This window comes from Erpetoichthys calabaricus, chromosome 5, assembly GCF_900747795.2.
Source record: "Erpetoichthys calabaricus chromosome 5, fErpCal1.3, whole genome shotgun sequence".
NCBI lineage: Eukaryota > Metazoa > Chordata > Cladistia > Polypteriformes > Polypteridae > Erpetoichthys > Erpetoichthys calabaricus.
The window spans coordinates 35,957,717-35,984,754 of NC_041398.2; the positions used below are offsets into that span (position 1 = coordinate 35,957,717).

The 27,038-nt window shown below is 39.6% G+C and overlaps 1 protein-coding gene across 1 annotated transcript in view; it reads left to right on the forward strand.

Annotated features, from left to right (window-relative positions):
- hspa12b (heat shock protein 12B) overlaps positions 1–27,038 on the forward strand; it is a 98,262-nt gene that overhangs the window by 31,392 nt on the left and 39,832 nt on the right. The window contains exons 5-7 of the mRNA XM_028801450.2: positions 11,215–11,401; positions 22,507–22,611; positions 23,030–23,146. Coding sequence (XP_028657283.1) covers positions 11,215–11,401; positions 22,507–22,611; positions 23,030–23,146 — 409 coding nt within the window. The remainder of the gene's footprint in view (positions 1–11,214; positions 11,402–22,506; positions 22,612–23,029; positions 23,147–27,038) is intronic.

Sequence of the window (27,038 nt, forward strand, 5' to 3'; positions counted from 1 at the left end):
ACTATCTGCTTTCGGGATGATGATTGACCTCCAAGGTTATTCCTCTTTTTATTTTTATATGATTATAGAATCAACTCTAGGCAGAGCCCAGCAGGGTGGCCGTGCAGCGCATGCATACAGTGCCATTCTCATTACCACCTCCACCATCACCATCTCCTTACCACCTTCACCATCACTTCCCCTACCTCTTCATATCTTACATCATTCTTGAGGTAGATTGAAGACTTAAGTGCCAGCTTAAATGAAACATTAAAGAAAACGTACTAAGTAATTGCAACACAAACACTGGCTTAATCAATTTTAATGTGAAAAGATGCAGACGAAAGAAGAGAAGAAGCAGGCCGCTAGGGTGGAGAAAAGAAGATCTGCTCAGAAAGCAACAAGAGCATCAACCTCTGAGCAAACAAATGCTAAACGTACAGAGAAAGAGTATGAAAACTATGAATGCTCCAGTCAAGTGTATTCACTGCACGTTATTACTGGTAGCACTATACTCACGGTTACTGTCTTTATATGACTTGCAATTTTATGTTTGTGTTTCAACATATTTTTTAACAAAGTTCAAAATTAATACTGGTTTTCTCAATGTGCCAATTTCTGGTCCTATAATATAAAGTCAGATATAAACTAACTCTACACTGGGGCACTTTGTCCAAGACTGTGGATTCATCCCAAAGCCTTAGCATTTGTTCTTTTGCTGGGTTTTGACTTTTCTGGTTAGGAAATTCACCCAATTCCTTGACTGCAATTTAAGACTTAACAATTTGGCTGTGGTTGCACGTTCATTTTTTGGTGTACGAATGCACTGCCCCATTTCCTCACTATGATTTTTGTTACACATCCTTTGCTGTGTTTATGTGATCCTTGGCTCCCCAGTTATGGCTTTTTGCTTGTTATTTAAAATATAAAACATCTTCTGGTTCCATTTCCATTCAAAATTGCTGCAACCCTGTGCAGTCAGTACAGTTACTTTACAAAAAACCTTTCAAAAGTCTGAAGTCATGACACAGATACAAACCTTTAACCAGGACTGGTGCCACAAGGGGCTGCACCACTCTGGACTACCACCATGAATTCTTGAAAATGTTTTATACATGAACATACATTTTGTGTATATAGTATATTTTGAATACAAGTATACAAGTAAAAATAAACAATCCAGATTACTAGATTACAATTTTAGCAAAAAATATAAAATGTAACAGTTTTCCAGAATAGCAATGCCTTGTTATTTAGATTACTTGGCTAAAATAGAGGCTCAGAACAAGAGTTGACTAATTCAACTCTCCTAATGGTGTGTTCAGTGGTTTAACATCTGCCTTTGGTTTTGTGCGTTTTTACATAGGAATATCATATCATGCATCAGTCTTGCAGTTTTGCTGATCTTGGTTAAAGTATTTTACTAGATAAATATTAAGTCCACAGTGAAATACCAGCATTTTAGAGGTTCTGCTAGCAGCAGTGGCAGGCTAAGCTACTACTTTTTTACCTTATTCTTTTATTTTACAATCTTCATTTGCACTGGAATGTATATTCAGTGCTGTGGGTCAGATTTCCATCTGCATGAGGTTGTGTGCTTAAGGATGGCATCTTATGCATGTCTGATCAATGCAACCTTTGCTTGGCTTTGGGATTGTTGAACAACAGTGCAAGCTTGTGGCATTGCATTTTGTAGAATGAAGTTTTGTTTGCTATAGACTTTTGTATATGCCCTCTTGGGCATGCTTGTTATTTTTTGAAAATATTGTGGGATGTTATTAATTTTGTAATCATTCCTACCCAATTGCACCACAAGTACCTCTGCTTTTATTTTGATTTCTCCTTCTTCACAAAACTCAAAAGTTAAAAGTCTCAAAGCCATACTGACATGCCTACACAAGTCTGAACTGAAATAGTAGCTCTTGTCACTTTAAATTACCTTGCCACTGAAAATGGAAAATACAGATTTTTATAATAGTCGGTGACATGAATGTGCAGATTGACAACAGCAGGCAAGGTATGAAGAGTGTTGCTGGACCTTTTGGATCGGCACAGAAGACCACTGACAATGGGGAATGCTTACTGCTTTTCTGCAGCATCAACTGCCTTACCATTGGCAACACTTACTACCGGCACAAAGCCATCCATTAGAAGACCTGAGGCCTCATGTATAACGCCGTGCGTAGAACTCACACTATAACATGGCGTAAGCACAAAAGCGGGATTGTGCGTATGCACAGAAAAATCCAGATGCAGGAATCTGTGCGCACGCATACTTTCACGTTCTTCCACTACATAAATCCCGATTTGCGTGAAAAGTAACGCACGTGCACGCGCCTTCTGTCCCGCCCCAACTCCTCCCAGAATTACGCCTCTTTGAATATGCAAATCAATATAAATAGCCTTCTGTGAAAAGACAATGGGAAAAGCACGGGGGAAAATATAAGAATTTCAGCGAATACCAAGTGGAGGCAAAGGAAAAACATACTATTTGTTGGTTTAAACAGTGGTATAAGCAACAAAAGGAAGTTGATCGAGTGACAGTGTGTCGGAAAAACTCGAAAGATCAAATTCACAAAGTCGCACAGTGCCCGAAATAAAAAAGAAATCACATATCAAAGTCGCTGTGAAAAGGCGAGTTGTAGCCCACCGTCTGAGTGTCATATGAAAGCTTATTAGGGTACAGAGAAAAAACATAGGCACACAGTGGGAAAAAAGCACGAAATGTCAACTTTAATCTCGAAATTTCCACTTTAATCACGTAGTTTATTTTGCCATTAAAGTAGAACATCATAAACTTCATCTTAAAATCGTTTATTTTACTAGTTTCTCAAGTAGCACGTTAAATGCTTTTTTCTGTGTTTGATCTTCTATGTGCTCTGTGTGTGTGAATCACTACGTGCTTCCGTTCTTTCTCTTTCTCCGACAGGACACAGAATCCATTACATTCGAGATATTACAGCTCTCTGAATAATTAAAATACTGAGATGTATACGTGATATCATTTTCATGATGATAGGAATGAAAGCATGTTATGAAACATGGGAACACGGTGGCGCAGTGATTGTTCATATCTCACGCAAGAGGCTTGCTGCACCATGTGCGACCTTCAATTAAATACTTTATTACAGAAGTACTGTCTCTTTCAAACGTACTAACCTCCAATTCCTGTCCATACTTTTCTTTCTCCAATCGCCACACAATCAGCTCTGTAATAGACGTTAAGCCATTTGTAAGCTTAGAACGCCGATTCTCCAAAACTTTTAAGGAACATTGAAATATCTTCGTAGTACATGTTTAATTATTCTATTCGTCTATCCTTCCAGTGTCGCGTCAGCACCAGCAAGAATACAGCACAAGGCAGGAGCTATCCTTGAACTAGCTATACGCTGCGGCACCGTGTCCTCACATGTTTAATTATTAGCAATACAGATTATTTAAATGAAGTTAAAGTTTTATCTGTATACTATAAGCAACATATTTTGCTGCATTTCATCTTAAAAATGATATTGTCATCATACGCGCTTTATAAAGTAGCGCAGGTTGTGCAATATTATAACTGTAGTGAAAGTTTACAGTGAGGTGATTGAGTGCGTTTATAGTTCTTGGGATGAAACTGTTTCTGAAACACGAGGTCTGTACAGGAAAGGCTTTGACGCTTTTTGCCGTGGTTGAGATCGTGTGTACTTGAAACTGTATACCGATATTTCTCTTTCCGGTCATCTGCTGCTGTGATTCACACTCAGATACAGTGATATAAATACTCCGAGTGGTGCAGTGAGAGTAATATGGAAAAAGATGATCCGCAGTGGCAACCCTTAACGGGAACAGCAAAAAGAAGAACAAGATGCAGTGAGCGTAACAACGCTAAAGCAGTTCTGGTATTTGGAATACTATGGCTATTCCCTGGCCCATTATATTGCAGCAGGTTAATTACAATCAGATGCATTACACTAATAAACAATATGCAGTTAATTTCAGTGTATTTATAAAGCCGCCGCTGTGGATGTGGATCTAAGAAAGAAAGGGTGATCACACAGGAACAGTAGCACTGCTTTGACACTGGGTGCCGCCAGTCTGCAAAACCGGGCGGATAAATTGCGTACGCCAAGGAATGAGTTACCGTGGAAATGTGCGTGGCTTTACGCCAAGTTTAGGTTTTATACATCGCGATTTGAGCGTGGAAAGGTTCGTACGCAACATTTCTGTGCATATGCACCGTTTATACATGAGGCCCCTGGAGATCACCTGATGGCACCACGAAGAATGAGATCAATTGTGTTTGCATCAGTCAGTATTGGAGATTGTCTCTAGTAGATTTCAGAGCGTGTAGAGGTGCAGATGTGGTCTCAGACGACCACCACCTTCTATGACCCGAAGTGAAGCAGCATTTGAAGAAGCTCACCCAATAGGATAAGATCAAACCCTATGCGAATTATATATTGTGTCATAGTAATACCAGGCAATGCTATAGAACAGATTTCACCATTTACAGGAAGCAAGAACTGATTTGGAAGACCAGTGGAAAAACTTCATGGAGGAAGTGACAGAAAGTGCAGAAAGAACAATCAGGAGAAGAAGAAGGTCTTAGATGGAGCAGAAATAACGTGGAATCTTACTGACAAAAGAGAAATGGCAAAGAACAACAAAGATAGGGCAAGAACAGCAGAAGAGAAGGCAAGACATGTCAGAGAAAATGAGGACTTGGATCAACAAGTGAAAAATAGAACTGCCGTGCTGATAAGAAGGCAGAGGTGGAAGATGTAGACAGGTGCAATGATCCCAAGACCTTATACCGTAATGTACTGGAATTAACAGGATCAAAGGGTAACTCAAATGTTCTAGTGAAAGATAAGTCGGGAAAGATTCTGGTTACAGCAGAGGAGCAAAACCAGCACTGGATGTAGCACTTTCAAGAAACGCTAGATCAACTGACCCCAGCAGCTTTGTACAGCTTCAATCAGGTACCTTCTATTGGGCTGCCCTGGACATGAGTGAAGAACCGGTCACAGAGGAGGAGACAGTAGCAGCGATCAAGATGATGAAGAATAACAAAGTAGTGGGTCTGGCTGAAATCATGGCAGAGATGATTAAATATGGTGGAAACAATCTAGTGACCTTGATGACGAAGCTGATTAAGAGCTGTTGGCAAGAACAAAAGTTGCCACAGAAATGGCTGGACAGAGCAATAGTGAAGTTACCGAAAAAAAGGAGACTTGTCCAACTGTAACAACTAGCACAGTATCATGCTGCTGTCTGTTCCTGGCAAAGTATTCTGCTCTGTGTTTTTGAATATTCTGTGCATGGCTGTGGACACAGAACTATGGGAAGAACAAGCTAGTTTTCGTAGCAACTGATACTACACAGAACAGATCTTCATTCTCAGAAATATCATTAAATAGTGCATTGAACATCAAAGACCAGTACACCTAAATTTTATTGACTTCAAGAAGGCATTTGAAAGTGTTCACACAGAGACCATCTGGAACATCGCCTGGTCTTATGATGTTCCCCAAAGCTACGCCAGCATCTTCAGAAGTCTGTATGCAAACTCCCACTGCTGCTTTAAGACAGAAACAGGAACAGCAGACTTTTTCAACATCATCACTGACGTACAACAAAGGTTTATCCTGTCCCCTCTTCTCTTCTTGTTAGCATTCGATTTTGTTCTCAAGGAAACAAGTGGGCCCAGCCGAGGTATACCATGGAAAGATCAAACAAGGCTGAAAGATCTGGTCTTTGGTGGTGAAATTGTCCTACAGGTTGTGAATGATGAAGACCTACAGAGGCTCACATTGGATCTCGAACAGAATGCTGAAAAAATTGGATTGAGAATCAGTACAGAGAAGACAAAAACAAAAAAGGTGGAGAGCAATGACAATCAGACCACAATGGCCATTCAGGTCATCCAGATAGAAACAGAAACATTGGACCACTTCACTTATCTATGCAACACAATGACCCATTAAAGTGGCATTGAAGGACAGCAGCGGTTTTTCAAAGAATGTGCTCCGTCTGGTCTCCCTCCACCATTACCATTGATGTGAAACTCCAGCTCTATAACAGCATTGTTCTACCAACTGTCATCTATGCCAGTGGAAAATGGAAGGGTTACAGTTAGAACTGATGCCAGTTTTCAGCTGGCTTAACAAGGTTGGAGTTCTGCCATTCACAAAAATAAGCAGCACAAGAGAAAACCAACTGGCACGAATCAAAGTGACACAAAACATCTATTGGGTGGCTGGGCTGGGGTCAAACATTCAAGTGGAACAAAAAGCCCCAATTTCTTCCACTTGAAAATCGTACTCCCACACTGAGGAACTGCCTTTTTTTTCTATAGCAAAGCTCCAGTAAAAATATTAAGCTTTCTGCCCCGCTTTTACAACATGCTAACTCTTGAGCTATCCATGTTACATGGCACTTAAACCACAGTGCTTACAGCAATCAGTAAAATGGCTGAATTAATATCCAACTTCAAAGCACAATGACACCTTTCATTGGCTAACTAAAAAGATTACAATATGCAAACTTTCGAGGCAACTCGGGCCCCTTCTTCATGCAGCTTGTAATGATCGATTACATCTTGCCTGAAGAAGGGGCCCGAGTTGCATTGAAAGCTTGCATATTGTAATCTTTTTAGTTAGCCAATAAAAGGTGTCATTTTGCTTGACTTCTCTCTTTATTCATAATGGCTAACATGGTACAGCACCCTAGTACTACTATCCATCTTCAAAAAAGAAACAATTCTTAAAGTTTATTCAAATGCTAAAAAAGAAGAAGGTTAGAGACAACATTTTAACCATTGAAATGTTGTGTCTGTAATCTAATCTCTGAGGCTACGGATCTGTGCTGGCAATACAATACAATACAATTTATTTTTGTATATCCCAAAATCACACAAGAAGTGCCGCAATGGGCTTTAACAAGCCCTGCTTTTTGACAGCCCCCCAGCCTTGACTCTCTAAGAAGATAAGTAACAATCAGAAGGTTGCTGGTTCAAATCCCATAAATGCCAGAAGTGACTCTACTCCATTGGGCCCATGAGCAAGGCCCTTAACCTGCAATTGCTCCATCCTGGGTATGACATTAATCTGCATCCAGTCCCACTAACAGGTTATCCAACTTGCAGAGAAAACCTGGGGGTTGGTGGCAGGATTGGCCCTCCAGACACCATAAAAACCATCACACTCTTCAGTGTGGTGCTGAGGTGTCACCCATTGCACAGCTGCACTCAGATCCTAATCTGGGTTCGTCATGTGGTGAGTGCGGCAATGCGCTGTATTCAGTTTATGCTCCCAACCTCCTCCTCTAATCACATACCTGACAAAAGCATCAACTATAAACAATCCCTAACCAAAAATGTCAAAACGAATCAGGGCAGACATTTCTTCTAATGTGGTAAATTAAACAGAATTGTACAGAACATTTTTAACAGAACTCATGCTCTAATGACACCCTACCCCATCCTGAGCTGGAAAGCAGTGAACTAACAGAGGCATTGGCGAATGGCAGACACCCAGGATTTGAAGGATTGACCAGCAGTAGACCAGCTCTCAATAGGTGGTGTGGATGCTTTGTTATTTAAAGATGGACTGGTGGAACACAAAGTAAGAGGTGGTGCTGCTACAAGCAAATTCTTCTTCTGTGTTCCTCTCAAACGAGTCCCTGTAGAAGAGAGTGAATCTGTACTTTCTGGGGGCCTGTTTGCGTATACCAGACTTGCTGAGCCTCACTTTCCATCTGTCTCAAAGGAAAATATGTGAGAGTGGTTGGCAGGGCCTGTTACAAGAATGCTAAAACTTCACAATCTTAGACCTCACTAAGATATGTTAATAGGTTTGGTCTTGATCGTGTCCAGTCATAAAATGAATTAGGATCGCTGTAAAAAAAAATCTGCTTTATTTCAATATGTTTTTCACTACCTTTTTATCTGCTCAGGATGTCTTTATGAGGCCCGGCATGTGTGGTTTCTTTGGGAATCAAACCTGCTGATAGCAGGCCAGCCAGGGGTGTCCCTAGTGATAATGCAGAAAGCTGATAAACTGCCAACTATGCAAACTATGCCTGGGAAGCATGTCAGAGCACCAGCCGTATAAGTGTCAAGATGATTTTGTAGTATATTGGTAAAAATATGGTTCAATAGTTTGTTAGTTTTTGGAAGGGATGAATATATATATGACCTTCCAATTTTATGTGCATTGGTTGAGAAAACCAGTGTTTTCATGAAAGCAGAAAGCATCTGGATGAAATTGCACTTCATTACAGAGCACACTTTGAACACATGCACTCTTTACAGAACAATTTGCAGCTGCCATTTAGTTTAACTTGAATGTCTTTATAATGGTGAGTGAAAGCAGAGTATGTTGAGCACACATGTGGGGAGCGTGAAAACAACACCCAGAGAGTGACCTGACCAAGAACTAAATCCAGAAGTTCTGGGTCTATGAAGAAGCATTAACTTCTGTCCTATCATAGTGGACATTCTGAGGTGCAAAGGAGGAACATGTTAACTGTAACAAGAGTCAGGGTACCAGCCGATAACCACATTTAACTAAGCTTAAGACAAAATGAAAAGAAATCGCACAAACAGATGCAAAAGGTGACGTCAAGTCACAAACAGACAAAAGTCACTGGAGGGAGCACTCAGCTGCAACAACTGGCCCTGGACTGAACAGTGACTTCTGACGGCTTATATACTGTTAGCACAGAAGGGGCGGGGCTTCAGGACAGAAGAAGAAGCTCCTACTGCGGAGATTCAGAACTATGGGTGGATTAGTGGCAGTGCTCTCTCGCTGCTCAGGGTGCCATCATTTACCTTCTGAGACCCCTGAAGATGCCCCATATGCACACGTTGGTGACAACATGTTAGAAATGGAAAAAAACAGATAATTCAAAGAAAAGCTAATATTGCTGAGATGTAGAATCTTACATTTGATTTACTTTTTCCTTTTGTTGTTTGCCTGATGCTTCTTGAATAAGCACCATCAACAATACAAAACTGGAGTAATAAATGAAGATAATGCATAAATGTATTAATATACTGTGTTCTGTAGTTTTGTTTCTGTAAGTCATCCATTCATCCACCATTTTCTGATTGTGCTGAATCCAATTTTGTGTCATAGAAATCTATGACATAGTCTTTTAGCAGCCACTGTAAGAGAGGAATCATAGAAGTCTTTCATATGCCTGCCGCCATGGAGGTTATGGTATAGGTGGCTTGGCAAAATGGCTGTTTTCATCTCAAGTGAACTGTCCTACCCTCTCAGGACCTGTTCAACTTGTGCCTTAAAAACAGATTAACATTGTCACTGGTCAGATAACTACACGGACAGCTAATTCACTCCAAGAGTGACGTGTCAATACAGCGTAAGCACTTGAGTCAGCATAAAATGGACACCTAAGTGGGAATAAAAATGGCAGCCTTTGTAGTTTTTGAACAATCCTTTGTGGTCGTTTCTCTGCTCTTGTGAAATAGTCGTGGGGTAAAATGTAGTCTTGGCAATCTTATTTTAGATTTTACTAGTTTGCTTAGCAAGGGAATTGAGCTTTCTAATTATTAGAGACAGGGTTATTCCACAAGTAGTACATTAGTCTTGCGTTAACATTTATAAATGTGTTGTCCTTAGAATTGATGACTGTTAATAAAGGTTTATGTTGTGTATCTCAAAAATACAACCCTGTTTTTATCCAGCGGGGGTTATTGATGAAATATCAATTAATTACAAAAAATCTGACTGATTGTATAACACCAAATTTTAATAGTAGGTATGAAAGTGAAAGTAAAGTTTCATTTGTGTGGCTCCAACAGTTCTGTGTTTCCTGAAACACCACCGCCTCTGCACAGAATTTCAGACACCCGCTGTTTTGTGTGTAGAAGAGTTTTGAGCTGACCCTATCCTAACACATTAGATGCTTTTGTTCCCAGCCCCAGATTCTTTGTTACGTAGATCTACACATACTTCCTTGACCCCAACTTTTGCTCTCTTATCCCTTCCCTCACCTGGCACAGCTACAAGACACAGTGCAGTTGCTGCTGGGGCTACAGACTGTGACTGCTGCTGTGCTGTGTGTCACTTATTAGAGGATGTCTCATCCCTTCTCAATACCTACCCCAGATGGCAAGATAGAGCAACAAGGCAAGCAAGGGGGGCATGCAATAAACTTTTATTCATATATATATATATATATTTTGAGTGTGCCAAAAAGTGAAGGCAAATAAAAAGGTAAATAGGTGTGGCAAAATCTCCAATAACACAACCCGGATATTTCAGGCAGTGTCATGGACAATGCTGCTTGACACACTCAGTTGTTGTGCCGTTCAGTCTGTTAAGGTTACATTGCTAGTCTTCCTGCTTGTGTCTTCTCAATGGTTGTGTTCTTCCTGCTTCTGGATTTGAAATTTCTTTAGTGCTTTTGTTCTGACATCTCAGTTTTGCTTCAGGTTTCTGGTTTTTGAACTTCCAGCCTTGGTTATCTTCAAATTTGACCAATTGTTTGTTTCATTTTGATCACTTTGGTAAATCTAAACTCAGTTATTAATAATCTGCCCTTTTGTCGCTTTTAAAGTATTTACTGGTAAAGTAAATGCTTAATGTTACTTATTCCAAATTTTTGGTATTTGTCATTTGTTATTCTTAAGGAAATATATGTAGAACAAACTAGGAGAACAATATTGTGCCAAAAAGTGAAACTATAAAAAGAAAATGAAATAAACTGATGATGATGATGTTTGTGGTCACAGCAAGATGAACCCTCACTACCAACAATAAATGCAAAGCAGAGAATGGCCATGTGATCTCATTATAACTTTATGGATTTGAAATATTAATTTTCCTCCTTTTGAGTCCTCCTTCACTTCCAGTGATTCAAACGTCTCAGTCGGAGTCAGGTACAGACAGCTGGCCAGCTGTGTGGATGTTAGGTTCACACAGACACTGTGGACATGAAGCAGAACCTTTCAGATTAAGCCAGTAAGTGAAGTGAAGACCTTGAACAAGACCTCAGCTTGGCCAGCGACAAGTTAGATTTGAAGAACGAGAGCTTAGAAGACAAGTTTAATGAGGAGGGTGGGGTATCAATCTATGTTCTTAGAGAAAGTGTTTCAAAACCAGTATTTGTAACGGCAGTTTATTTTTTAATATTTAAAAAAAAACAGGTTCAGAATGATTTGAAAAATATTTGTTATGTAATAATGAAGATCTTTTTCTTTCTCTCTTTTTGACATTTTTCAATTAGACGATGGGAAGGTGGTGACCCCGGTGTGGCCAATCAGAAAACCCCCACCTCTTTGCTTTTGACCCCTGACAAGAAATTTCACAGCTTTGGCTTCATGGCAAGAGACTCCTACCATGACCTGGATCCAGAGGAGGCCCGTGACTGGCTATATTTTGAAAAGTTCAAGATGAAAATTCACAGCACCACAGTAAGATATACGGAAGTTATTAAAACAACATTATTATTGGTTGGGATAACACAGATGGTATTTAATGCTGCAAGACGTTTTCCACTAACAGAGGTGGTTAAGGCACATCCGTAAATATGAGCCAATAATGCTAATAAATGAGTTAATAAGGTGGACACAGATCACAAATAGCCCAGTACTGGGTGTCCTACAATACTGAGGATCTCTTGTGGTCCCTCAGTATCCGCTGTCTAGTTATGCAAAGTCAATAGAGCTTTTACTTTTTGAGAAAGCTGAAGAAAGCCAATCTGTTTCCCATTATCATTTGACAGGAGCATAGTGAAGAACATACTGACTAGTTGGTCTGGTATTGCAACTGCAGCAGATGGTTAAGGTCCAGTCATGAATGAAACCACAGTTCCGTCCATGCTGGGAATGTCTGAGAAGAAATGCTTGAAGAAAGCACTTCTATCATTTGATAATCCACATACTTCAGTAACAGACTGTTAGCATTTGACACCATACCAGCAAACATTTAAACCCAGTGACATCCCATCATATAAGCACCAACACTGCCGATCTGTTTACCCAACTGATTCAGTGTTCTGCTGCTAACTTACTTGTATTGTCTGAATATTGTAAATTGTTTCTTGGACAAGTTTCTTTCTTTTTTTTTTAATTAAATACTGTTGCATAATTATATCGATTTTTACTACTGCTAGTTATTGTCATTGCTTTGTTTAATGATTTTTGCCTGCTGTGCCATGCTCTTGTACCACTGCATTGTCATTAATTGTCAGATGTTTTTGCATTAGTGGAGCAAACCAGGCCCCTTCTTCAGGCAAGATGTAATCGATTGTAAACGATTTAAGAAGGCACATGGGTTTCCTTACTTCCTAAACATCTTGGTTACAAACTGCCTGAAGAAGGGGCCTGAGTTGCCCAGAAAGCTTGCATATTGTAATCTTTTTAGTTAGCCAATAGAAGGTGTCATTTTGCTTGACTTCTCACTACAGTCATAATGGCTAACACGGTACAACACCTTAGTACTTCTGGAGCAAACCACAAATTTGTCAAATTTTTCTCTAAGGTAAGCTGTTGTTGCATGATCCTATAAATATGAATGCAATTTGTGTAAAAGGTCCTACTGCGTACAGTCTAAACCACTGAGGTACTACTGACTGCGCACTTGTGGACATCAACTAAAATGTCTGTGGTACAACTTCTTTAATTCATTTGCTGTTTCATTCATTTCCCAAACACTTCTTCAAATGGCTGCAGCCTATCCCAATCCTGGGTGGGCACACTCACCTTCACGTACAATCACCCATACAAGGCTGAATTAGGCTGTATGTCTACCGTATGTACTCGCGTATAAGTCGGGTCTTGAAAGCCGAAAAATCGATCATAAACTCGGACCCCAACTTATACGCCCATTCAAAAGTGCGACACTCTTCTTGCCTCCTCCAATCTCGCACCAGTTTCTCACATACATCGAATTTTGTTGCAGCAGCACAGTTACCAATTTCTTTCGCCACCTCAACAACTTTTAATTTAAAACAAGCTTCATATTTTATTCTAATCAAACGCTCCATCGTTGATAAAGGATGCTCTTACGATAAAGGTGTATGAGGGTGTGAGATATAAAAAACACAAATCAGTGCAAACGTCGGTTTGGAATAGTTTGGGTATTGCCGTGTGGTCACGTTGGCACAATACATAGAAAAAAAAGGCAGTGTGCTCCATGGTTACTCTCTCAGGTGGGCGTTAGCATATCGTAATCTCTTGGACCAATGGCGTGAGGTTTCCGCATTTGACTTATAGAACCGACATTATAAAATACCGGAAATTATATGGTAAAATCAAGCCTCGACTTATCCGTGGGAAAATTTAAACGCGAGTATATACGGTATGTGCTGTGGAGTGGGACTGGAGGAAATTCACGCAGACACAGGACTGGGCAAAGATCTGAACCCAGGAGTTATAAAGCACAAGTCTCAATGCTCCACATACTGTATATCCACTACATCATAATACACTACTGTCTCTGCGTGAGCTTGTGTGTGTGTGTGTCTGGTCCCTTTAAACAATCTGATTTGTCCATTGGGCTTTGGTCCGATTCATCAGTATGGCTTTGAACACTCAGTGGTAGGGATGATGGCACAATATGTTAGGGATGTGAAGTTTAATTCCTGACTGTGACATTTTTTTACAAAAAAGAACTTAAAATGGAGCATTTCAATAACAACAAAGCAAATAATGTGACATTAAGTTGCTACAAATTAACAAAACACAAGTTTTGAGTTGCTTTCAAAGATGGGAAGCATTCGACAAGAACACAAGTGATGTTTTCATGGAGAGTAAAGGGGGGCCATCTGCCATTGGTGTTAGTCAAAAGGTGCAGAGGAGGTGAGCAAGGCACCTCAAAATGACAAAGTCTGAGAAGCAGGCTGTATGGGAAAGTGATTAAGAGAATAGGCACCGGGAAAGAGGGGTTGAAACACACAGGGATACTGAGGAAAGGCATAGGAGGAATACGGAGGGAATATATACATAAAGCAGAATAGATCAAATATTTTACATTTATTCTATTACCGGTCTTTGATGGTTAAGTGTAGCTGGCCGGTATAAAATAATAAGTCAACAAGAGCAAAATGATGACACAGGTTTATTTGGGTTTAATATCCCTACTAGCCAGTGCCTGCAGTGAGATTACATGTTCGGCTTTTTCTGGGTATTCTGTGTTCTTTCCAAAACCCAAAGGCATGTTAGATGGATTGGCAACTCTAAATTGGCCTGGTCGGACTGCATATGTCTTATGTGCTGCACGTCCTGTCCTGCTGACCAGATTGGCTGCAGTTTTCCTGTGACCAGCTCATTTAAATAGTTGCTTCAGAAAACAGATGGATGGATATTGAAATAGTTCTCCTGTGCATGTGCAACTGATTAAAGTGTTAGCTAAATATTGCATTATGAATGGAATCCAAAACTGATGGGCTGCTTTCCAAAGCAAGTACAGTTGAAATTACTATAAAAGTGCATTCTGACATACTGTCACAAAGACACCCAAAATGACCAAAGCACATTCAAAAAGTTACCTAAAATGACACAAAATAAATGGCACTATGCTGAAACTCATTCTTTTTAATTTTTCCAAAATTTACAAGAAGCACAAAATTTATTTTCTAACATTGTCATTCTTATGATTTGGGCCTAACAACATTAAAAAGACCTATATACTACAAAGGAAGGCCTGAGGCCTACACTCTTAAAAAAGCTCCAAGGTTTAGAAAATGATCAAAAGGGAGACGGGAACTGTAAACCCCAGGTCCAAAAAATAACAAAGTCTTGAAAAAGAGTTGAACTAAATATCTTAAACTAATTCAGAAAAATTGAAAAATTCAAAATGGAAAAAAGAAAGGAAAATACAGTACACCCTTAAAAATTTGCGGGGGTTACATTCCTAGAGCACCCGTGAATTGTGAAAAACTGCAAATCATGGATGTGGTTAAAAAAATGCCTATTTTTTATATTTTAAACCCTAAATATGCCCCCAAAACACTGTAATTTCATTTCAACCTCAGCTTGATAAATTACCTAAAAAAAAAAAAAGGAAAGGTAAACCCGTATACTGTACAGTACTGTACTGATGTCACCCGCAGTGCTAGAATGTAAAATACCGATGTTACCGCTATATGTACTGTAATTCATGCAAGCTCGTTTTCGTTGCCAGAAGCCTTAGAAGGTGCAGGGCGTTTCAATGGCATCTTGGTGCTTTAACCCTTAAACTGCCACATACTTTGGGGGTTAATGCATTCTGGGATGCCAAATACTTTTGCTGCACTTTTTAAGTTAACATTATAATTAACAAAGAAAAAGTGAAATTTTAATGGAACACATTTTTTTTCATGCAAAGAGTATCACAATTACTGCAACACTGATCATTATACAGACTGCCAATGAACTGTAAAAGCTATTTAAATAACTACTGGAACAATATGTACAAAGTGCAACTGACGCCATGGATGAAATTCAGTAAATCACCGAGCCAACTGCGCTTGAACTGGCTTTCTCGCAAGCACACAGAGACTAGCAGGCTAGTCTAGTGCAATCCCAGACACAGTGAGGCTGCAGTGCTGCAGGGGCCAGCAGTGGTCATGAGCTGGCTGCTCAACGAATGTACGGCACTGACTGATCAGCTCCGGTGTGCTGGTAAATTGCACTAGGAACCAACAATAGCCGGTTGCGGTGTTCAATGAATGTACGTCACTTAATATAATCGGCTCCTACGTGCTGGCAAATGGTACTGGGAAATGACTATAGCCAGTTGCAGAGGTTTAAGGATTAAGAAGAACAAAACGGAAAACACTAGAACACTCAGCTGGAGATGTGTCTCAGGGCAGCAGTCAATCAGCAGCAAGGAGAAATGAATAATGCTGTAGTAGTCCGGTGCCGCCAAGATTCACACTGTCAAGAAGACGGTGATTTATTTATTTTTATAGTGGAGACCCCAGGGACACACCCATCCGAGCTGCACACACTCAGAAATGGAGACCAAAACAAAGCAAACTGGTAATCAAAAAGCAAATAAAGAATGTAATAAAAACAAATGAAAACAACAATACCACCCCTGTTCCCCTTACGGCGATTATACATCTGCATGTTGAATGGGAATGTAAAGATAGTCCTACCGGTAGTTCCTGAAATGGTGAGGACAGGTTCAGGAGCGCTCCTTTCTTTGCAGGATAGCAATGAATCCACTTACAGTCCTCATGTATACATCCAGATGGCAGACAATCCACACCCCAACCACGAAACGATCCAGGACAAAACGAATAAGTACAGATAACCCAACAGACGGCAGGCAGAGAGACAGGAACTTGAAAGACAAATTACAAAAACTTTTTTTTTCTTTTGGTCACCGGCCCCCTTTTTAAAAGCCGCGCTGACATCCTTTGACCCCAACAGCCCCTGCACCCTCAGCAGAAGACCAATCGGAGCCACTTCAGGGACTGCTGGGAGTTACAGTTTCAAATTCTAGTAGAGTACAATGCTCTTGGATTGGCTACTTTCACCATCCAAAGCTGCGTTTTCCTCTACGGTTGCTTCCTGTTCTCTCTACAGTGCAGTATTGCCATGAAAAAAGCCATAAAAAATTGTGGAGGATATTTGCGGTTTCCGCTAACAATTATTAGTTAGGTTCTAAGGAAAAATCTGTGAGCAACTGAGGCCGTGAACCCTGAACCACGTCTTTGCGGGGGTCTACTGTATATAAAAAAAAAACAGAAGAACAAAAGTGGAACAACATGAAAACTGTAGCAAGAAATGCTTAAAAAGGTGTTCAGTCCAAAGTACACAACATGTAATCCAAAATAAAACAGAGAGGGACAAAAAGCCAGAAAATCCAATAATAAATTCAAAACTATAAACGAGCCTGAACAGCAAGGAGAACAAAGGAAGCCAAACAATAAACGTCAGAAAACAAATGGCTCAGCAGTTTGTCTTCGGCACACTGGACCTTTAAATAGGCCTTAGGCATTATTGTGTCAGGTGACCTTCCCTCCTTAAAGGCCTTTTTAGGCCTAACGTGCAAACAGATTCAGATGTAAAATTAATAACTACAATGCAGGCAAAAATATTAATGGCAAAACAAAATACAGTAATCCCTCCTCCATCGCGGGGGTTGCGTTCCAGAGCCACCCGCGAAATAAGAAAATCCGCGAAGTAGAAGCCATATGTTTATATGGTTATTTTTATATTGTCATGCTTGGGTCACAGATTTGCGCAGAAACACAGGAGGTTGTAGAGAGACAGGAACGTTATTCAAACACTGCAAACAAACATTTGTCTCTTTTTCAAAAGTTTAAACTGTGCTCCATGACAAGACAGAGATGACAGTTCCGTCTCACAATTAAAAGAATGCAAACATATTTTCCTCTTCAAAGGAGTGCGCGTCAGGAGCACAGAATGTCAGAAAGACAGAGGAAAGCAAACAAATCAATAGGGCTGTTTGGCTTTTAAGTATGCGAAGCACCGCGGCACAAAGCTGTTGAAGGCGGCAGCTCACACCCCCTCCGTCAGGAGAAGAGAAATAGAGAGAGAGAGAGAGAGAGAGCCAGAGTAAAACAAAGTCAAAAATCAATACGTGCCCTTTGAGCTTTTAAGTATGCGAAGCACCGTGCAGCATGTCCTTCAGGAAGCAGCTGCACACAGAAGGTAGAAACGTCCCTATCGTCTAGGTGTGCGAACAGACCCCCTGCTCACACCCCCCTACGTCAGCGCAAGAGAGAGAGAGAGAGAGAGAGAGAGAGAGAAAGTAAGCTGGGTAGCTTCTCAGCCATCTGCCAATAGCGTCCCTTGTATGAAATCAACTGGGCAAACCAACTGAGGAAGCATGTACCAGAAATTAAAAGACCCATTGTCCGCAGAAACCCGCGAAGCAGCGAAAAATCCGCGATATATATTTTAAATATGCTTACATATAAAATCCGCGATGGAGTGAAGCCGCGAAAGGCGAAGCGCGATATAGTGAGGGATCACTGTATAAAGTAAAAGATGTTAACAAAAAGTTTAACATAGAAACATATCATAAAATAATAAACCAAAAATGACAACCTAAACAAACTCAATTTTATGGGTACAAAATTGGAACATGAGTAAACTGGGTGCATAGACAAAGGGAGATCATTCCACAGCTTTCTGGAGAAGCATTGTTCAGTCGCATGTCTGGCAAGAGGAGGGATGGTGAGCAAACAGGAAGAGGCAGATAAGAGACTTCTTGAAGGAATATATGGAGATACCAAAGACTGAAGATACTGAAGAGCAGAACCATTCAGAGAACAATAGGTCGAGGCATGAGTCTTGACCAGGATCCATGAAGTAACAAGAAGCCTGTGAAGAGATAGAAATGAGGAACACAGAACAAGCAGCTGCATGCTGAAGGAGCTAGAGAAGTCCTGAAGATGATCCCAAAAGGAGCGAGCTGCAATAGTTCAGAAGAGAGAGATCCGGCATCTAAAACAAGAAGCTGTATGGCATAATTAGTGAGGAAGGGTTGAATCCTCTGAATATTATCAAAAAACAAACATGATTAGGTTACTAATGAAATATTCAACTATTCAGTGCATGAAAGCAAAGAGTCCAGAGTTGCGGCAAGGTTCCTGACATCAGTCATCCTAAAGCACACTCACTGACATCAGGCCAATTCCAAGTTACTAATCAAATCAGCCATACAGCTTTAGACTATGGCAAGAAATTGGAATCTTTGGGGAAAATCTGTAAAAATTCCACACAAAAGGCAGCTTACTAAGTGTCAAACCAAGTTATAATTGCTTTCAGGTTGTTAATGTTGCACGCTGTTATTTATGTCAGTGACATCAGTAACATTCTGAGCAGATTCATAACTTAACCTTAAACTCTTATTACAGATGATCAGACTCATAAGTCTGAGAAGTCTCTTTTTTGGCATCCTGTGCCTCTCCCCTGATGGTCGTTTTTCAGAGCAACCTTTTCTACAGTGCAGTCCAGATGTTTCCTGCCTCTGCTCAATGCTTCTGGCAGTTGAGAGGTGAGGTGAAGTGTGCTGAACTAGATGGGGGATGGTGGAATACCTCAAGACCCAGAGAGAGAATTTTATAGTTTGTTAAAACTGATGTGGCCATGGTCTGGAGACTTGCCAATCAAAGACAGGAACAGAAACAGTCTCCTGGCATCTTCTACAAGTGAACACCGAGGGCTACATCCACATTAAGTGATGACCCTGAATTAGCCTCATGCAAACACAACACACGACAGGAAACACCCAGAAAATGTTTTGTCTGCTTGAGTCATCTGCACTTGGAATTTAAAGTGTGCCACTAAAATACCAATACCTGATTAAAAGTATATTTTATGCAGTTCAGTTAAGAAGTCCTACCACGTGATGATGAAATTACTGCCTCTGTGCCTGCGGTTTTGATCTCAGCTGAATAGACAAGAGCTGCAAGAAAGCTGGATCTCCTTACACAATCAATGGTTTCACCTGTCAATTTATTAGTAGTGAAGTAAGATGAATTGAATAAGAGTTGGCTATGGTCAACATGAGGAAATGTGCTAACATTTCCTGACATTTGAGGGTCTTTCCATTAATTGAGGACACTCTGTAAATCCTGTATATAGGAAATCTAAGGGATACATTTTCACAACTGATGCCAATGTAAGAATGTGGCGCTTGATGTAGCAATGGTTACTTCTTTGTTACCAAGTCTCTGTACTGGATAAGCAGCTATGGTTGTTTTTATGGTTAGGTTAAGGGTTTGGAGTAGTATTGGTCTACATATTGAATTTGTGATTTTTTAAAGATATAGATAGGAAATGATGACGTCAATCAAATCTATATACATTAACAATGAAGCAAAGCACACTCGCGTACACCCACACATGACTGGAGCCCCCCGTATGATTATTTATCTAAAATCTGCCCTATGCCACAGACCACTTATCATAAAGGCTGACTCTCAGACAATAGGTGGAAGCTGATCTGGGTGTAAAACACCTGGAAAAGGTAGTAATAAGTTCAAGATTCAATGAGAAAAGAGCAAAGAAGTTCAAGCACCAAGTGGCATCTGGAAAGAATGAACTGCATGGCATCCATCTCAAACATATAACCAATTTATAATTACTGAGCAGTTAAACAACATAATGCAAAGAGGACAGATGGACAAGTGAATGACAACAGGCAGGACTTACTTTCTGTAGAAGTTCCAGGGCATAGTATGTAGCTACCTGTCTAAAACCTTTCTTCTACCACATTTCAGCAAATACAGTGGAACCTCGGGTCACGACCGTAATTCGTTCCAAAACTCTGGTCGCAACTTTGGTCTTAACCTGAAGTAATTTCCCCCATAGGATTGTATGTAAATACAATGAATCCGTTCCGGACCGTATGAGCTGTATGTAACTATATATACACTCACTCGTGCTCTCTCTCACACAAGGAGAGACTGAATACGTGCAGAAATTATCGGAGCATACGAACCGGAAGGGAAGCTAGCTTGTTCGTCACCCAAGTGTGTGGTCGTGAACAGATGCAAAAGTTTGGCAAACTTTTTGGTCATAACCCGATTTGTACATGGTCCGAGATATTCATGACCCGAGATTCCACTGTACCAGGAATAACATGGAATGTGATCCATAACTACTTAGAATGAATTAACTTGCTTTCAGAGGAATAAAAAGCAATAATCAGAGGCACAAAAGATCAATTCCGATAGATAAATTAATCTTGGAAAATTGCAGTGGTCTGAAAAACACATTGCACATTGCTTTGATGAAGAAGAAAAAGGCCTTTGACTCATTGCCACACAAATGGATTCTGAAATGTTTGAAAATAATTGGAGTGGGCAATAATATTAGAAGGTTTATCAAGAAAAAAAGCAATGAGTCAGTGGAAGGTGTAGCTGACGGTCGTTGAAGAAGAAAGGGTCAGGAAAAGAATCTTTCAGGGTGACTCACATTTATCTCTTCTACTCAAAATCTTCAGATATCCTAAGGAAGATAGGCCTAGGCTACCAAATTTCAAAAACAGACTTTTCGACCATGTTTACATGGACGATCTGAAGCTGTATTGAAAGTTGATATCTGAAATTACGTTACTGCTGAACACTGACTAGATAGCAAAGATACACTTCTTATTTATGGATTAAAGGAAAGAGAAGTAGTCAACACAGAAGAAACAGAGATACCCAAGTGGAACAGCAAGCATTAAATGAAGAAGTACTTGGACGTTACAGAAGCATCCAGAAGTTAATAAAAGTCCAGCTAAAAATCCATGAATACAGTTAGTAAAAAATTTAAATCCAATCTCAGTGCTGATAATACCACCGGGGCCATCAACATCGGGGCTGTTCCTATGATCGCTCAAACAATTTTAGTTTTGTACTGGAAGCAGGAAGTCCTGGAGGTTTTAAACCTGAAAACTTCATGATGCTCAACAATGCTCAGCATTCACAAAGTAATGCTGGCAGGTGCAGTCTTCTCTGAAGCACAGGCGGTCATGAAATTTTGCAAGTCCAACATATTGCAGAGGAAATTTAAATAGGTTTGTCTGAGTACATCAAGTATAGCCAAGAATATATTCTCAGAAAAATCAGCATGGAAGACTTACTTACAGTATAAAATGTGACCTAGAGAAAGCAGTAGTTTAACAGCTAAAGAGAGAAGTGCTACAAAGGCAGTAAATGAACAGTGTAGAATGAAGAATGAAGATGATAAAGTAACCGTATAGGAAAAAATTTGAAAGATTCATAATGGCTGCACAGGAGCAAACACTGTACACAACTAAGTCAAAAAGTGACCCAAGAGTTGTCTATGCAAAGAAACCAAAGAAATAGTAGTCCTCCTAATAAACTGCTTCAAGATAATCATTAAGATTAACTGCAAAAAAAAACAGCATGACAACAGAAATCATAGATTGGAAAATCTGCAAAAAAGTGTCATTTGTTCGGAACTACTGGAAGGAACTACAAAACAGGAAAAAAGATGAAAGCAAGGAAATAAAAATACTATTGGACTTCAGAATCCAACCAAACATCTGCTGCAGTAATACTCTGGACTTCACGGTGGATGAAAAGAACCAGTGTGGGTAATAGACGTGATGATACTTGAAGATAACTGACTCAAAGATAAACAAATAGAGAAGACTATAAAATACAAAGGCCTGAAGATCGACACTGCCTGACATGAACAGTTATTGTACATGAAGTTGTTGCTGCCTTTGGTGATCCTTAAAGATCTGAAGCTGCAATGTATCATTTTAAAATGTTAACATAGTTGAATACAGAAGGCAGCACTGCGGAGAGCTCAACTACTCCAAACCTGCTCCAATACCTCTGAATGTCTCTAGTCCTGGGAAAAGATTTGGTATTTAGCTTACTAAATCCAGTCAAAAACATTGGTGGTTGACTGTATTTAGCAACATCAACAACAGCAGCAATAATAATTTATTATTATTATTGTTGTTGTTGTTGTTGTATACACGTCCCCTGAGTTCAAGTTCATATAAAGTGTACATAAACACATAATCTAAAACATAATATGCACAGTGGTGTTTCACTGTTTACTGACTCTTCTTTGGCTTTCTTCCTCAGGACCTGACAATGGAAACTGAGCTGATGGCAGTCAATGGTTCTCATGTTAAAGCCATTGAGGTGTTTGCCCATGCCCTGCGCTTCTTTAAAGAGCATGCCCTAAAGGTAACCTTTTACACCTATGGCCTAATGTGAGCTTTTTTATATACAGAACAGTATAAGAAGAGACAGGAACAGGACAAAACTGAGGGATAGATACTTATTTTCTGTATTTGCCCATAACTACTTAATAGCATACAATAACTGCCACATTTTTGCGTGTGTGCACCCAACCAAGCCAATAGATATGTTTAATTTTCTTTTTTTAAGATACAAAAGGAATATTGGAAAAATGCAGAAGTAATGTAATTAGACAAACTACATTAATAGAAGTGGATGGGCTGCTTTGGTCTCATTGGCCTGTCCTTATGAAATGATTTTGACAAATGGAGCACTCTCATGTTTTTAATAGCTTCACATGTTATAAAAGATGAGTATGTGTCTTCTGATTTAAAATTGTCGCACACCTTCTGTTGTATGACAGGAACTCAAAGACCAGTCATCATCAGTCTTGGAGAAAGATGAAATCCGTTGGGTGATCACAGTGCCAGCCATATGGAAGCCCCCGGCCAAGCAGTTTATGAGAGAGGCAGCCTACTTGGTGGGTACCCGTTGATTTGATTTCCTGGTGTGATTATCCTTTACAGTCTGGTCTAATGACTGTGGAGTGTTAAGCATAGTTCTGCTTGTTACAACATCACCAAAGACTCATTGTGCCCACTGAGGAAGTTGCTCACCTGTTAATGATTCCAACTGCAGGAATTTAAAAGCAATTGTATTATGTATTTGTGATGTCCACAGTAAATTCTCTTTGGATATACCATATGGTGTAGTCACTAAAGCACTGGACTTTAAAACATAAGGTTTGCCAACTCTCACCTTAGCCTTGGTGTGTGACCATTTAACCTGTCTGGAATATCTGGAAATACATTGTATCTTGTTATTGTAAGCTGTCTTTGATGAAGGTGTCAGCCAAAAATATAATAGTACCAACAAGAGGACAAGGTAAGCAAGTACATGGAAAGGGAAGTGTAAGGAAATACACAATTAGATAAGAGCATGATGATCTGAATTGCTTGCCAGGCTAAGATATGCTGTATTTCATTTACCTTGGAAGTCGGGAATGACGTCACACCCGAGTAAAACAATCAGAAAACCTATACGGGCATGTCCAGAAAAGCCTTTGTTGTGTTTGCTCCATCAGAATAAATAGCAGTGGATAACAATGCATTACATGGTATATTGCACATTCAGACATGCAAGAAACATGTACACAAAAAGAAGTTGGACAGTACTGTGTTGTACGACTGATTTAATGACACACAAATAGACAGAAGTGTGAATCAATAGTAAATACTACAGCGTTTACTAAAATTCGCGGTGTCATGATCTGAAGTTAGACAAACTCAGACTTTAGAAACCAACTCTGAGTTTCCTAGTTGAAAATCTGACTTAAGGGGTCATTCCAGTTGAAAATTCCAACTAGAAACCCGGAAATTCCGACTTGCCACTTCAAATAGAATGCAGACTAAAATACACTACTTGACTGGGTGCAAATGCTGACTCAACCACAGAAATTCTGAAATTCGTATATGGAGGAATGTAACTTCCCTTTTGTGATAGGTTATATTTCTGGCATAGTTGTTCAAAAGATATGAAAATGTTGCCAATATACATTGCTAGATATCCATACAGTAAATACCGTATTGTGTATTTTAAGAAGGGGAAAACATGGCCAGCTTATAAAGGTACAATGGATGGTAACATGTTTGCCTGTAGGTAGTATCTGTGCTGATCCCAGTTTCTCAGTGAGTCCTGAACCACTGGATTTCAGCTATTTGTAGATCGTGATGGACCCAACAAAGACCGTGAGGAAAAAGTGGTGCAACATCTTCTTTCATAGGTAGCTATGCGGGTGCAGGGTCAGTGCTATCCACCCAGTGTAAATTTATTATTAGCATGTCTTTAGGATTAAACTGCAAATGTAAACTGCTTCCAAATGGTATAATTCATGAAACATACCTTACTGGGTGAATATCCAACGACTGCTCGGCAGATGATAACGAGCCCTTATATATTTTATTTATTTATAACGCACTTTAAAAACAACATCAAGGCTGACCAAAGTGCTGTACAATAAAAACCCAACATATCAGACAAACAATAACCAAAGGGCAAAAGAAACAGAAACACATAAACACATAAGAACTGAATAGATCCATCCATTATCCAACCCGCTATATCCTAACCACAGGGTCACGGGGGTCTGCTGGAGCCAATCCCAGCCAACACAGGGCGCAAGGCAGGAAACAAGTGCTGGGCAGGGCGCCAGCCCACCACAGACTGAAGAGCTTCATAATAAAAAAACCTACAGAAAGCTATATTTAGCTTTTCAGACAAAAAGCCAAGCATCACACCGTATATATTATATTATATTATATTATATTATATTATATTATATTATATTATATTATATATCCATCCATTATCCAACCCTCTGTATCCTAACTACAGGGTCACGGGAGCCAATCCCAGCCAACACAGGAAACAAACCCCGGGCAGGACGTCAGCCCACCGCAGGGCACACACACACACACACACACCAAGCACACACTAGGGAAAATTTAGGATCGCCAATGCACCTAACCTGCATGTCTTTGGACTGTTGGAGGAAACTGGAGTACCCGGAGGAAACCCACGCAGACACGGGGAGAACATGCAAACTCCATGCAGGGAGGACCCGGGAAGTGAAGCCGGGTCTCCTAACTGTGAGGCAGCAGCGTACCCACTGCGCCACCGTGCCGCCCATATTATATTATATATTATATAATATAATATAATATTTTATATTATATTATATATTATATAATATAATATTTTATATTATATTAAAACATAAATAACATCTTCAAACCCTTCCAGTTCAGAGTCATGGCCTAAACATGGCAGCATTGATGCAAGGCAAGAATCAACGTGCGACAGGAAAATGTTCTATTCTATTCTATTCTATTTTGTTCTGTTCCATTCTATTCTATTCTATTTTGTTCTGTTCTATTCTATTGTATTCTATTCTGTTATATTATATGGCCTATAGGTAGCAACTCACTGCTCCAAACCCTTAACACAATTTTACACACACAGTTTCAGTGGAAATGAATAGTTTTATAATAAGGAGGAAGCCAGCTCTGGATGGGGCATTAGATCCATTATATTCATATCATAAAAATTACACATCATTGGCCACATGAAAAGGTTAAAAGTTAAAAAGTAAATGCAAATTACACTGGTCTGTGAAAAAAAACAGACAAATAGTTTCACTCCTGTTATACATTTAAGTGTTCTTTAAAGATCCGAGGGTAGTCAAACCAAATCTGGCAACAAAATTGCTTTATCACATCCAGTGTTTTAAAAGACAAGGGTTTAAAATAAAAAAACAGGATTTTAGAGGAATAAAATGCAATATATTTTTAATCAATTTAATCAAACAAATACTGTATATAAATTATACATATAATTTTTCTAAATATAATTATTACTTACAGAAAGAACTCCCTTGGCATGTTTTTCATCCTCTTATAATCCTCTGAAAGTGTTTTACTGGCGACTGACTAACCGATATCTGCTAGCATGGATCCCTCCACTTTCCACTATAACATTTCCATTTCAGCGATGTCCCGGTGGAGCCTCTCCCCATGTTCACCAGAGAATACGCCCATATTCTAGGAAAAAATTCCAAACGAGAGTGTAGGAAATTGATTTTTACAGACATGTAGAACCCAAGTGCTGGGTAGGAAGCGAGAAGCTCCTCAACTAGTTCCTAGAAGTTTTCTGCCTTTGTATTCCACTTTTTCTAAAATGAAGGCTGTGTATTCGTTTACCGTTTGCTTACTTGTTACCTGGTCAAGACCTTGCATATTTCTATATAAACCACGTAAACAGCAACTTTCTGTTTTCTGGACAATACAAAGTTAATCTTTCTAACAATCTAAATATAAATTCCTGGCTCTTTTAAAGGAACAAAGAGAGAGAAAGAAAATAATAAATCGAGAGCAAAAATGTGTAACAAGTCCTTGATTTTGAGCTGTTTCAGCCTCAACTAACATTAAGATGAAGAAGACTGACGTTTCTTGGCTCAAAATATACTTCAAATAATATTCTGGGCATGAAAAGTACTTACGCTATAAAACGAACATAACAATTTTAAAATATCAACATTTGTTTTACTCAATCTTATATCTAACGGAAATGGTTTGTGGTAGAGACATTTCAGTTTTAGAAATGGATTCAGCACACATAATTCCATATGGTGCATAGATTGTTTTGCATGGGGTGATTTTAGTGCAGACCAATGTTATATTACTAAACTTTATTACCCAGCTGCATTAGCACATAACTACAATTAATATTGGAAAGCTTTTTTGTGTCCAATATTGTTGTTTTTATAAACCAGTGCAAAGATCCCTAAACTGTAATATGAAACACTATGGCCGTGC